The 13967-nt window shown below is 46.6% G+C and overlaps 1 protein-coding gene and 1 long non-coding RNA gene across 4 annotated transcripts in view; one reads left to right on the top strand and one right to left on the bottom strand.

The window, feature by feature from the left end:
* Positions 1-129: 129 nt before the first annotated feature.
* On the top strand, positions 130-2599 carry LOC143259411 (uncharacterized). Its single transcript, XR_013033248.1, has 2 exons — positions 130-1479; positions 1545-2599. It is a non-coding gene; the product is annotated as an uncharacterized LOC143259411 (long non-coding RNA).
* Positions 2600-6309: 3710 nt separating this feature from the next.
* LOC117217986 (serine/threonine-protein kinase OSR1) overlaps positions 6310-13967 on the bottom strand; it is a 23960-nt gene continuing 16302 nt past the window's right edge. For 2 of the 3 annotated variants that reach the window (XM_076521389.1, XM_076521390.1), the window contains exons 3-9: positions 12823-13232; positions 11514-11626; positions 10822-11072; positions 10495-10667; positions 9443-10058; positions 9069-9255; positions 6310-8926 (exon numbers count right to left, since the gene is read on the bottom strand). In XM_076521389.1, the coding sequence (XP_076377504.1) occupies positions 8849-8926; positions 9069-9255; positions 9443-10058; positions 10495-10667; positions 10822-11072; positions 11514-11626; positions 12823-13232 (1828 nt within the window). In that variant the 3' untranslated portion in view covers positions 6310-8848. The remainder of the gene's footprint in view (positions 8927-9068; positions 9256-9442; positions 10059-10494; positions 10668-10821; positions 11073-11513; positions 11627-12822; positions 13233-13967) is intronic. The other variant, XM_033465954.2, reaches the window with a different exon arrangement.

Genomic DNA, 13967 nt, shown 5'->3' with positions numbered 1-13967 from the left:
GTTGCGCGCAACCCGTGTGCGGCCCAGGAGGGGATCAGACATGAGGGGACACGTCCCCTCTACGGCTGTGTTCACACACTGCGAACGGCCAGCGGGCCTGCCTCGACCCGACCCGACCACGATCCTCTTTTACACAACGTCGCTAACGACGAGGCGGACCGAGAGCCCGAGCGATCTGCAGCAGCAGTAACCGCGAGGCCGTCGAGCCTTCTCCAAGTGCCGTAAAGTTGACATCGAATCTTGTTAAACAATATTCGAACGGATCGCAACAATGCCGAAGCACTGCATATTCAGTCTAAAAGAAGTTGTCGCATAGGCTGTCATGGCATGGGTCGCTCGGACCGCTACGCCCGGTTGCAGATTTTAAGTACTTCACCGGTCGCTCCGATGAGGAATCGGCAATTATTCGTATAGATCGCTGGTTAGGGCTTTTAGGTATGGCGATGCTGCGAACAATTTTGATACACGTCGAAACGTAGCGAACGATAAACTGCGAGAGGCAGCTTCGGTGTCGTCGACGCGCCGACGATCGCCGGTTAGCGATTAGGTGCGAGGCACGTACGTGCATATTCGTACCGTCGTGCGTCACACGAGGCTGCCTCGCACTGTGTGAACGTAGCTTGCGATTTCTCCGTCGCAGCGAGGCACAACGCCGGTTCTCGGGGATCTACGAACGTAAGGCTTTGTGAGTCGAGTAACTACATATTCAAAAATTCAAATTGTATTTTATATTCTGAAATGAGATGTAGGTTCTTGCGCTGTCTACGAATTTTACCGAATCCATTCGGACCCTTCGGTTAGGCCCAATTACTGCTCGAGTTCACGCTTGTTGGAATAATATGAAATTCGGATCCGGTTTTATCGAAACAGAGGAACTATTATCGTTCGACGAGGCCGCGGTTGGTTATACGGCAGTAAACAAACGTAGCTTCTTTGCGGGTAAGGCTCCCCTCACATTGTTTATCCTGGGACCAGCTGTAGCAATTAAGGCCCCGGTCACACGAGCACGTCGAATATATAAGTTCGTACATTCCTCGGTCGAAAGCGGAGAACGACGGAAAGCCACGGTTGCTTTTTCTCTCCTTTCCGTTGGCATAATTGAAAAATCGAATTCGTATCATGCGCGTTGCATAACTGGACACATCTCCGAGCGAGCAATTGAACGAACGTGTGCGAACGCGATGGCTTTATTCAGTGTTTCTATTTCGGACAATATGGCGCCTCGCCGTGTTAAACGAGTACGAACGTTGATTTTAACGGGTATACGAATGGAAAACACGTCGAACGACGACGACTAAAAATTTGCTCTCCCGGATTTAACGATCTCGCGGGGAATTTTAACGGGCCTCGTTTTCGCGGCACGAGGTTATTATAGCCGCGAAACTGTGCGCAAGTTCGGATTTTTTAATGTTCGAATAAGTTTCGTCGAATTTATAAATCGCCCGCCATTCCGATTAGAACGTGCCCACGGACTCGAGGGTATGTCGATGGTTTACGAAATAGTGCTTGTTCGAAGCGTCTTGTTTCGAGCTTTATAGTTTCAGGATAATGTGGGACAATAGAAAGGGAAGAAGAAAGGCACGGGAAATAAAAGATGCGTACCGCGACGCGCGATGCCTCTTATGGGGTTAAGAAATGGCGCGCCATTCCAATTATCGGACAACTTCAAATTGTAGATTGTATTAGGTATTAAAATGGCGGCCTCGCATTGAATTTTAAATCAGCTTCATAATTTTATTCGAGCTCGATGCATCGCACGAAAACAGTTTTATGAATATTATTCACGCGGTTTCTTCACTCCGCCGCAAAAGTATTGCGTGCGATATTTACAAAATCTAATTGCCGTGGATCGAAATTTCGAAAGAACTTTTTCCAATCTAGTTTTCTAGTCCACAATTTCTCGATTCGGCACGGGTGCTCAGCAATTAGTCGAATTTCAGACTGCGATTCGCTTGAATCAATCTCGTACGATGCAACGATCAATCGAACGTTGAAACAGCAATTTAATTGTACGATAGGACGGAGGATCGACTTGAACTTGATACACTTATGCCAATATTTGCGCCGACCATTGAAAGTACAGCCGATCGTTACAGTAAATAGCATTAAGCTGGCCTGCACGCGACAACGAAGGAACAGTTGGAATGCCGATGAATTTTTTAAATTATTTTTATAAATCAGTCCAGGGGTTAGGTCTGGGTTCATAAAGGCCGGGCCTCTAAAGACCAATGGAAGACTTGTTCGGACGTGTCGATGATTCATCGGATCAGACGTCTCAGTCAACTGTGAGACATCGATGAACGAGCACGTGTAAATACTCGATTGTCAGATATAATCTGCTGTCAAAAACTAAGCAGCCAGAACAGAGCAATTAGACGAGCATGTATTCCATCATTCGTACCAAAGGGAATCACGATCCTCATTGAAGATTCATTGTGCTTTGCATGTTCGTGTATTTGTTCATTCCATAAACAATACGATCCACGTATCAACATTTGTCCCCAGCAGCCCGCTGGACAGGGCGTGCACCGCAAATTATTTTCGTTGTGCGAAGGCTAACGATTAATCGAATGTAATAAAAATTAATCGTTACAAGTAATCGTTACAAATAATCATTAATGTAGTACGTTCCATTTTTGGCTTCGCCATTTTCGAGCAACAGTCTCCAGCCACCACCGTCTACGATATATCGTCTTAGGCCAGTTTCAGCCAGTAAGAATCGAAGACAAAAAGAAATTCAATTTTCCGATGTCATTTTGACGCCAGTGTGTACTCCCCTAGCGTCGCCGAACCTCGGTAGCATCAGTGTGAAAATGCCTTAACGCGCTTTTCCGCACCGTTTTTCTAATCTCTGAGCGCTTCTATCATCCCCACCACCATCATTCAACGAGCATCTTCGAATCAGCCTAATTCCAGCCGACGAACGTTCCTGTAAAGCAAAATTTGAACCGCGGTTCGCACGTTTTTCGGCGAAAAACGCGCGCGCGCGCGTCCGCGCCTCTGTGGGAGTGCGAAAAACATGGATTATCTGGGTGCTCGATAAACGTGGAAAACGTTCTCTCGGCCGCGTGTATATGTATTCCCAACGGTAACTATTTTCGTTGGTTCTATTTTCATGAAACAAGGGGTGTACACGGCCGGATACACGGCATTTCGATAATCGGCCGATTCGATTTGTCGCGGGGTTCGCGGGCCCGCCGTTAGAAGCCGAACGGAATTTCCAAAAACTCGCCGTAAACAGCGACACGGTAACATTACCTCGGTTATATTACGCTCACCGATTCACGGGCACAGGCTCGCGGCAGCGTCGCCCGACCCCTTGCTCCCCTCGCGGCGAGTGGGGCCAAACACGCCCCACTACCGTGGAAACTTTTACCCCGACCCCTGCCCTCCCCGCCGCGCCGCAACAACGGGCAGCCTATCAACGGTGCTGCTATTCATGCCGCGCATCTCGGCTCACGCAGTCGCCGCGTTGCCACGTCTACGACGTTCGACAAGAACTTTCTTGTCCAGCTCCCCGTTCGATCTCACCTTCACGAAATTCTCGACTGGGGACTGACTGCGCCTTCCTAACGAGAGCGACACGGCGTTTAAATCGTACGCCACGTCTTCGTTCTATTCCTCCGCGCGCGATACAATTATCTCCGTCGATAGGAAACCGGAACTAGACTCGAATCTCCGTGGAATGTTCTAGCAGGCTGCGACGCGCTTCGCTGAAAAATTTGAGTTTCCCTCTTGGTTTTGAATATACGTATTCGGCGGATCGAGCTGCACGAACGGTTGCCAAGTTTGGTGCGACTCTTATGCTTCGTTTAATAATAGCAAAGGGAGGTTCGGTTATTGGTCGGTTCGCATGATCGTATCCTAGTTACACGGCGAAACGAAGCGGAAAGCAAACAATCTATTTTGCCAGCCGCAACAGTTATCTCTCTCCCCGGCGAGCAAAACACGGGGCACGTGTTTGAACTTGTTCGGCCGGCGATCCGGCAACGCCGGATCGCCCGTTCAAAATAGCACTCCCTGCTGGCGGCTTTCGCCTGAACGCCCGATAGGCTCCGGGGCTCGAACGGAATTGCTTGGATTCGTCGCGTGAGCCGGGCGGTCCCCGGCCCTCGCGCGATATTCGCATAATTCCCGATTAGATTCGATCGTTGAAAATCGCGGGCGCTCGTTCCGCGGTTTTCGCGACTTTAGACCGATTCCATGGTACGGTCGATATTATGTGTCATCGATTGCATCATCTTCTGAAAAAGATGGCCGTTCCGTTCCGCGCACGGAAACAGTTACGCGACGCGCTGCGTGAGTCAGCTGTCGGACTATTTCTGCGCGACATTTCCATCGGGCGAATAGAAATATTATGGTCGTGCGAGATTTTTGATCCGGGCTCGCTCTCTCTCTCTCCCTCTCTCTCTCTCTCTCTCTCTCTCTCTCTCTCTCTCTCTGTCTCTCTCTCTCTCTCTCTCTAGGACGTTCTAATCGAACGATTTTGTACGGAGGGAAATAGATGAATATTTAAATAGCGAATTCAAAGTTTGAAAGCTCGAAGCGGTGCTTGCGCGCCATCTGTCGTGGCGTTCGTGAAACTCGTTTTGACGATCGGGATCTATCGGTAACAGAATTGACTTTAGGTCTGAAGTTTGAAACGTAATTTATTAATGAATGCCCGTGGGAAAATGTAATTTGTAGTGCAAATGAGTTCACTGTAGGGCACAGGATCGAACGAATTCGTTATATAGAGCAGCTGCACATCGGTTATTCAGACGATAATGCTTTTAATTATGTGTCAATTAAACGAAATGATGACTATCGAATTGTAAATCAGCTGCGAATAAAGGACATTAGCGAATCGGTGAGACTGCATTTCTTTTAGCGACTTTACGATGGAGATTATGCGAGCTCTGCGTCATGAGATAGAGGATGCAGGAATTTCAAGCATTGGATTCCCATGAGTCAGGTTTAAGACGTCATGCTTCTTTGTAGCAGGTCCGTGCAGGTTCAGGCGGGTCTGAGCAAGCTCACTATAATTCAAGTAGGCTGCGTGGTGTTGCTAAGTGGCGAAGAAGGCCCGGCCAGGCCCGCTGTAGCTCTGCGTATACGAAACTCCGTTCTGTATTGAAATATTAATCTCAGTTAATTGTATGAATTCAAAGATTTTACAACACAAATATCAAATAGCAAATTGCAAAGTAGAGAATTACAAGCTAGCGTGTCCATACATATATATATATATACCGTATTATTATAAAATAAAGTTGTATATGCATTTGAATAAGTGCACGAATATTTATACAACGATCTAGTAGAATAATTGGTCACTAGACATATTGTAATTCAGTTTTAGCATACAGAAAGGAATGTATTTGTGCTCCAAAAAATGTTCTGACTCTTAGTACTAGCTAAATTTTGTTAAAAGCACAGACGAGGTATAGAAGCAGACTTGACATCCAATGAATTATTTTCAATGCAGTAAATTTTCCTAAACAATGCTGTACCTTTGGTATAGTTTATTATGCTCCAATTTTGTCATAATTAATATTTCTAAGCGACCCTGCATTGAGCAGATGTGAGCGATTGTGGCGCCTCTTGTGGAGAAAAGGTAAAGCTCTTTTCGATGTCCGTACAGCGCCAATTCGTGCAGTGGCAAAACGCTCAAACTGTTCGCCAAGTTACCAACAGTCGAATTTGGCGAACAGTTTGAGCGTTTTGCCACTGCACGAATTGGCGCTGTACGGACGTCGAAAGGAGCTTCACCTTTTCTCCACAAGAGGCGCCACAATCGCTCATATCTATTCAATGCAAGATCACCTAAAAACGTTAATTATAGCAAAATTAGGTCATAAAAAACTAAACCGAGGATATGGAATTGTTTAGGAGAATCTATCATATCAGTATCGTCTTCATAAACAAATTACAACATTGCGGAACGTAATTAATTTCACTTTGAAGTTTAGTTAACCATTATGTGGACTAATTATATTTCGCATTGTTATTGTTTATTTTTCTTATACGATATTGATGCAGCAGATTTTCTTCTGTGCCCTTTGTTTAGTTTTTTATGAGTCACAAATTAAAGGTGAAGGAATACAATTCATGATCGACGGAATGCAGTGTGATTAACGCTGGCTGATTATTTAAGAACTGCTGATCAAGTTATAAGGGTGGTGAGAAAATGATTTTTATTAAGATTATAAAGTGTTAAAAGTACAAAGAGTTTTATAGGTACCCAAGGCTTAATTTGTTAGTAAATAATATTTGTAAAACTTACCTCTATTTGTGTTATGTAATCAAAGGAGAGAAAAGTACAACAACTATTATTTCAGTACACTTTATTATCTGTATCATATTTAAATGTAAATAATTCTGCTCCAAAGTCTAATGAAAGAGGGGGGTCAAGGTTTCATTTGCTACACAAGTGAATCCTCTAGTTTAATTGTTCATAATTCTTATTCTTGAATCGAATACAATCCGCGAGCTATCTAAGTATTAAAAATTTCACTTCCTATGGAGAACTAAGGCACTGTGAGATAATTAGTCTAAAATTCGACTTAAATTAGCGCCATGCAATATTCATGCCTAATTCCTCGCGAGAATTTTATTAGAATTTCATGACAATAAATAATTATACAATTTTCTGTAATCCCAGAAAAATAAATAATAAGGATCACTAAAATTATTGAAAGCCATTGCTTGTTATAATTTTTTAAAGGATAAAATATGAACAGATAATTTGTAGTCGCAAAAGTGGTTGATCACATTTATCGTTTTTTTTTTCATTTTATTTCTCAGGAACTCAAACGAAGGAATCTCCACGGAATTAAAAAAAATATCGTCGTTAATCAGATTAATCGTAGGCTTTATTCACGTAACCCCTTTCAAGCAATAAATATTCAAATCAAAACAGATTCGTTCTTCTGTGATATAACGTCTCGAAAAATGTTTTCCCTTAATCGATTTATATGCGGTTGATCCGCGGATCAGACGTCGATAAACATCAGAATTACATCCACTGACAGCAAAAACTAATTTACAATAATTTACTCGCTGCACATAGATTCCCGAATTTTGCAATTCCAAATGACATTAAGTTGTAGCCTTAGCCAATGATATCGTTTATTTATGTGTTCCTGACATTTAACCGTTGTTGTCAACCCTTCACCGGATTTACCTTCTGTCCCGCATCAGGCATCGATTCGCATAATTCAACAGTCCTTGTGCCCCTTGCACTCTCTTGTGATGCTTCTAGGCTGATTAAACAACGCTGTTCAGTATATCTCAAACAACCGACACGAGGTTACAATGATATCTGGATCCTCTGTTAAATACAAGTATATTTGGACCAAGTGCAAAGGATCGACACCGAGACCGTCGTGTTCGACTCTGAATAATAGATAAATAGATAATTATTAATCCTGATCGAAAGTAAAGCTGCAAAGGGTCGACAGATCTCCGAAAAAGCATTTGCGCCCGGTTTTATCTACGATTTTCCAAAGACGCCTGGAAAATGTCTCTCTCGTAAATCCGCTATCGTTTTAACACTATTTAATTAAGTACAAAACACGTTCCATTAGTACTTTTGCGTGTTCTACGGATCCTGTAGCATTAAAGCATACGGAAAATACGCTAACAATTTCTATATATATAATACAGGAAACTGGTGACTGCTTTAGTACACAATGCGTTTAAACATGTTTGTTCAGCTTGAGTGTTTCTTCTTCCTTTCTTGTTTCTCTTGAGATATCGAACTATATTCTTAGTCGTAGAAAGAATGCATGTCTGGTATTTCAAATAATTAAGTCGGATGTTTTAAGCACCTTCCGGAGAGTTCTTTTTTTTCATTATTTCACTTAGTTATTTGAAATTAGCCTTGCGTTTGTGTCTGCGTGGTACGTGTAAATGTGTGTGTATATGTGTGTGTGTGTGTGTCTGCGTGTATCTTAACAATGATAAACTTAACAAACGACTCGATTACTAATATTTACAGTTATCAATGCGGTATGAGTGATATAGGTTCAGAATATATGGAACTACAGCCATTAATGATTAGAGCAAGGTGGAAACGTTGAACCGGCACAGTTTTGAACACTGGTCCATCCCCATCGATTTCCATCCCTCTTTGCGTTCTCTATGTTGTGTAGTTGCGTGTCCTCCGTCCGTGTGTGCATAAAAGCATAAGTTCCATGCGTAAAAACCATAGGTTGCGTTCATCAGTTCCAGGGATTAAAATTCCATTCAACCCTTTTGCTACGGTCACTTGTTATGGCAAACTCGAGAAATAAAAGGGGACACCCGCGCGCGTTCCTCGCGCAAAAAAACCTTTTTTCACTAGCCGTTCGATAAGAATTTCTAGAACCTATGTATGTATAAAGTATCCTCTAGTCCTCTGCCCCCCCCCCCCCCCCCTAACCCCGAAAGTCAACATTCCCGATCGTCACTTGAAATCACATTCCTATTAAAAATAGTGGCCTATCTGTTTTTTATCCCTTCGGATGTCCCGGTAGCAATAGGGCTGTCCTCAAACTTTTCCTCGTTGTCAATATATATTCGTGTGCCTCCTGAAAGAACGGTCCGGCCACGTTCCGAGTACCACTTTGCAAAGCTACCGTCTCCTGTGTTGTGTACCCTGCACCGAATGTTGTCATTGCAACTCGTAGGAAGAAGTGAAAGTAGCAAAAGCTGTGAAAAGTGGTGCGGCGTAGAGGGTGCGCTTGCGAATTCCTCAATCTCCCATGAGCTGTCCCCGTCTTGTTCCCGGTCTTCGTGCCGAACCCGAAGAACTTTCGATACTTCCCATTCTCTGAACGCCGGTTGAAAGAACGGTAGCCACGGAACGCGTGTCCGGGCGCGTCGCCTAGTCGGTGATCGAGATCTGAGCAAATCCTATTAACGCCTTGTCGTCGGGCACTTCGTTGGCCGCGTAACCAGAATTCTGTGAAACATACGATCATCGTGAATCGACAAGCTGCATAACAACCCTAGGCACTTCCAGAAATCAGACTGTACGTTGGCAGGGAAACGTGAGCAGCCTGGGAAGTGCGAAAAGTTGAAATTGAATTGAGGGCGAGACTGACCAGCGAAAATGTAACTGTCCGCAACTGGCCGGCGCTGTCTATAAGTTTCTGGAGATTAGCTGCTATGACGACAATGTCCTTGCCGTCCACCAAGCCTGCCCCAACCAGCTCCGCCGCGATCCCTTCAGCGGAGTCCACGCCAACGGCGAATTCGAATCTAATGTCGTTGAGTTCCCGTTTCTGGTTTCTGAAAGATGCAACGGGATTCTCCAAAAATTATTCGAATTACCGTACCCAGGATTAGAGGATAGACAGGAGATGGAGGGGACGCGTACTCAGGCCTGTCTTCCATAGTGAAGTAGGTCTCGGGTCGTCTGGAACGTAGGGAATCGGGTTGTAATTGGAGATTTTAATTTGACCAAAGCACCACGTACCGTAATCTCAGCACCAAGTTTATGGGAACGTTCTGCTCGGTGTGTTGGATGACCAGCTGACTGGGCGCCAGCTTCACGATTCCATACTCCTCCTCTTCTGGCTCCTCGTCGCTGCTCGGGTTGTCTATGGTGTTCACCGGCAGAGCCTCCTTGCCTTCGTCTCCGCTCGACGCTCCGCTCTCTTCCTCTTCGGAGGACCACACCCACTCCCCTGTGACCGTTCTGTGCAGGCGACCGGAAGTACCAGGCTGCCTCTTGGATGCTTTCTGCACCCGAGTCTCCAGGCTGGGTCCTATCGCTACCAAGGTCTGCTGTAGATACTTCTTGTCCTTCGCTTTCTTAAAGAACGGATGCTTCAGCAGCTCGGTCGCCGTCGGTCTCTTGGTCGGGTCCTTCTGCAGGCAATCTACGATCATCTTCCGGAATGTCTTGCCGTAGGCTTTGTATTGATCCTTGTCGTCCGCCGCGGTGTCCAGCGTCGGCGGATCGTTCTGCAGCGTCAACATCAGCACCTTCATCGGCGGGTACTTGTGGTACGGGGCTGTGCCACTGGCCATCTCGATGGCCGTGATGCCGAGTGACCAGATGTCTGCTTTAAAATCATAGCCATGGTCCTAAAAAGTTATGTGCATATCATAATTGATTTTACCAGTCATCTGTGGGACTGGAACGGCAATACTCAGATTAGAACGTGCGTCTTATTCGAGCATGCGTCACCTAAGCTGTTCTCGACTGTCATAGAAAGTCTTCGGCCACACGCGGCAACGTATCGCATAAATAAAATGTGTATATAAAATCGCTATATGTGTCGTTACAAAGTTACATGCTTGAACGAGACGTTACAACTGGACACACACTCGACGTACGCTTATTGCAATCGACGGACGGACAAAGGCTCTAAGAGTAAAAATCGCGAAACAAATGTTGAACCAGCAGCAAAAGAAACGATCGAAAAGAAGCCTCTACGTTCTAACGAATCTTTAGAGCCTAACAAATGCAAGACCAATATAGACACAAAAACGCAAGCTAAGAAATTGTAATGTTACTTTCCTCTCTCACCTGCTCCATGACCTCTGGTGCCATCCAGCACGGTGTCCCTACAAACGTATGTCTGACTTTCTGTCTACTCAGATCACGACCTGTCGCAAGCCAAGCACTGACCCCAAAATCAGCTATCTGTACCGTGCCATCTTCTCCTAGTAGGATATTACCGGCTTTTATGTCCCTAATATTATTCTGTCATTAAAATTCGTCTATGTATAGAAAAGAATTGAATTCATTTCCCAATAATATCTCTGGTACTCTTTTTAATGTACGAACGACAATTAGAAAAAGATCAGATGGAATCGAGGAAATGAGAAATTCAACTGCAACGGTACCTGTGTATCTGCCCGTTACTGTGAAAGTATTCCAGGCCTTTGAGCACCTCCCGTAATACCGTGGCTATCGTTGCTTCGTCGAACACGCCGTTTTTGCAGTTTGTCGTTCTCGTCTTGTGCTTGATTATGTCCAAAAGGGATCCACCCTCTAGCAACCTGAGGACCAGCCATAGTTCCTCTTTCACCACGAACGATGTGTAATACGTGACCACGTTCTCGTGGTTGCAGGACGACATCGCCTGAATTTCTTTCTATTAAGAACAGAAAACAACGGATCATTTTTTATTCATTTCAATCGCTTCGACCAGCCTTTTGTACTAATCCTCCCCAAAACGGTCCCGGTAATTGGGTCGTTGAACGAGTAGAAGAGCTGCTCTTATTCGTATCCTTGTTCAACGTTTCTATTTTTGATTTATGAAAGTGTTCCGATATATTTAAACGAATTTTTTTCATGAACACAGATACGAATATTATTCTAATTATACAAACTATTGCAGCGTTATCTTATCGAACAATGCCGGAGCGTTATCGCGGCCAACTCTCAGAATGTTTAATTCTCGGTATTCCACGGCTGATAATTTTGATAATCGCGCGTCGATGCGTTATCAGTCGACCCAAGTTTTTCGCCTCTTTTTCCCCATTTCGCGGCACGCCGTTCTTCCTCGACGAAAATTCACCACGGCCGTACTAACCAGCAGCTCGTCCATGCTCGTGTTCCATTTCTCCAGGTTTATTCTCTTTATCGCACATTTTTCCTGTCGTGGAATGCAGAATGCTGCGTGCACCACTGCGGTCGCTCCCACTCCTGAAATCGAGCGACAACAAGCATTACAATTGACGAATGTCAAAGTTCGTTCGAATTTCGTTGAAAAAACCGGGAAAACGCGAGCGCAAAAATTTCGATGCCGCAAATTGAATCATCGTGCGCACTATGACGTCGTCGCACGTCATCGTCCGCACGACGTCGTTCACCCATGACGCGCATAACAAATCATACCGACGCGTTTCGTCGAATCATTTTTCGGAACCGCTTGGATCGAACACAGATCCCCGATTTCTCTGTTCAAAACACAAAAAGCTTCCGAGTGAATTTTCAAATCCGAGAATCAGCCGAATTTCCCGAACTTTTCTCTCAGAAAATTCGCCAATTCCACCCCCGCGACTCGCACCCTCTCCAGCCACGCGTTCCACCAAAATAATTCCCTCGCATCGCGACGATCTATTTTTTTTCGATCCGACTTTATTCCGACCTTAAATTTCAAACGAAGCTCCGACCGAGACAAAGCCCACGAGAGAGGTCCTGACGTGAATCCTATGGGGGCCACCCGCGGCCACCTTCGACCGCCGTTCGCGAGAACACGCCACCGGCTGCGTGCTTAATTAATCGCCCGGTCGTAGCGCCTCCCGTAACTTGTAAGACTTCGACCGTGCGACACACGGTATATCCCCGATAAATCCGCGCCTCGGGCTCGGCCCGACACCCGCCCTGCAGGACAACGACCGAACGCGAACGTACGACCGATTTGTTGTTGCGTCCGCAGGAGAGCCGCGTTATCGGGGCCGCCGAGCATCGCGAACGTTATTATCGGCTGGTTACTCGCCGTCGGTTCGGCATCAGGTTAACTAGGTTAGAACGTGTCGCGCACCGGCATACGTGCGACGGAGACGGCGCTTGCCGCGGATCGTGCGGCGCGAGCGAGACACGGTGTCCTAAACGCACTTTTTTATATTAGGCACGCCGTGTGTTGACCCGCTGGCTGTCCGTCGTCCCAGCGTCGCGACGGTCCTCTGTCCTCGGCCAGCACTTTTTATGTAACGCGCCCGACGAACGAGCCTGTTGTCTCGGCCGCGTAACGTCAGGGGGGCACAGCCGCCGTCGTCGTCGACTTACCCGGTTGATATTGGGCCCGATCGGCGACAGTACCCGTCCCCAGGGCCGAACGACGCGAAGGTACCCGTTCGCGGCGGGTACCGAGGAAACGGATCGTCGACGTTACTCACCAATAACCTCTTTGAGCTCGTAGTCGTCCTTGGTATTCGGCCAGCCCTGCACGACCGTGGTGGAGCTCGAGGACGCCATTTTGTTCGCCAGTGCCGTGCCAAGGCGCGCGTGCTTGCTGGCACCCCGGGCGCCCCGCGCTAGCAGTAACACGCCGCTCTTCGGGCGGCCGCTATTATTCGGCGTTTTCGGCTCACGTGGACCGTTCGTGTTGGCGCCTGCGCGCTCGTGGTTGTTCGACGTTGTCGTCAGGACCGTGCCGCCGGCGCTGCTGGTGGTCGTTGTAGCAGCGGTCGCCGCGGTCGCCGCCGACGTTGTGCCGACGCTCCGACGCGGCGGCGTCGCCGCGCGGAACGAACGCTGCCGGAAAATACCCGGCGAACAGGACGGCAACACGTCCGGCGATATCTTCCTGCGAACATTTATTTACAACGGTTTGCTTTTAGTTCGAAGCGATTTCGGGCGGTGGGGACTCGTCGTCGTTACGACGGCTCCGGCACTTTCGCTGGCAAGGGAGGGGCGCACTGCACCCCGGGTGCGCCCCTACCCTACAGGATTCGGCGTCCGGACGCCACTCTAACGCTCTCATACTTGAGGGTTTCGCGTTAGAATGCCGGTGCCCCAGCGATTCAGAGTAACACCGGGGTAACACCGGGGCATCGCACTTGTGGAGTCGGGGTGCGAACGCCACGGGGTGCCCCGGCACCCGGGGCTCCCGGCTCTGAACACCGCCGCTGGGGCGCCGCGACAATTAACCCTTCGAAGTCGAATTAAAAGTAGCAAAATTTAAAATAGTTTTCCGATACATGGTTTTTTTTCATTTTGTATGAACTAGTGCATTTGCTGCTCTTGAAATTGAATATTGCGAGCCGTGCAACATAAGCGCACAAATTTTGTACGCTTTCGACAGCTCTTTAAATGTAAACAAATTAGATCGATACAATTATTTTGAGACGTGACGTAACGAGTTTTAACAGCGCCTCGGAGTCGCCACTCGGGTGCAAAGGGTTGACCTATCAATGATTAGTTTATCGTGCTATGAAATTATTCCTCCCTTTCTTAGCTTTTTAGTTTTTATGCACCGCGATGATACGTTCATGCGATTTACAGTAATTTCTGTCACATTGTCTCTTGTTTTTAGAGTCGC

The sequence above is a fragment of the Megalopta genalis genome, chromosome 5, assembly GCF_051020955.1.
Source record: "Megalopta genalis isolate 19385.01 chromosome 5, iyMegGena1_principal, whole genome shotgun sequence".
Taxonomy (NCBI): domain Eukaryota; kingdom Metazoa; phylum Arthropoda; class Insecta; order Hymenoptera; family Halictidae; genus Megalopta; species Megalopta genalis.
The sequence above is the reverse complement of the archived record's forward strand: the minus strand, read 5'-3'. Positions and strand labels throughout refer to the sequence as shown.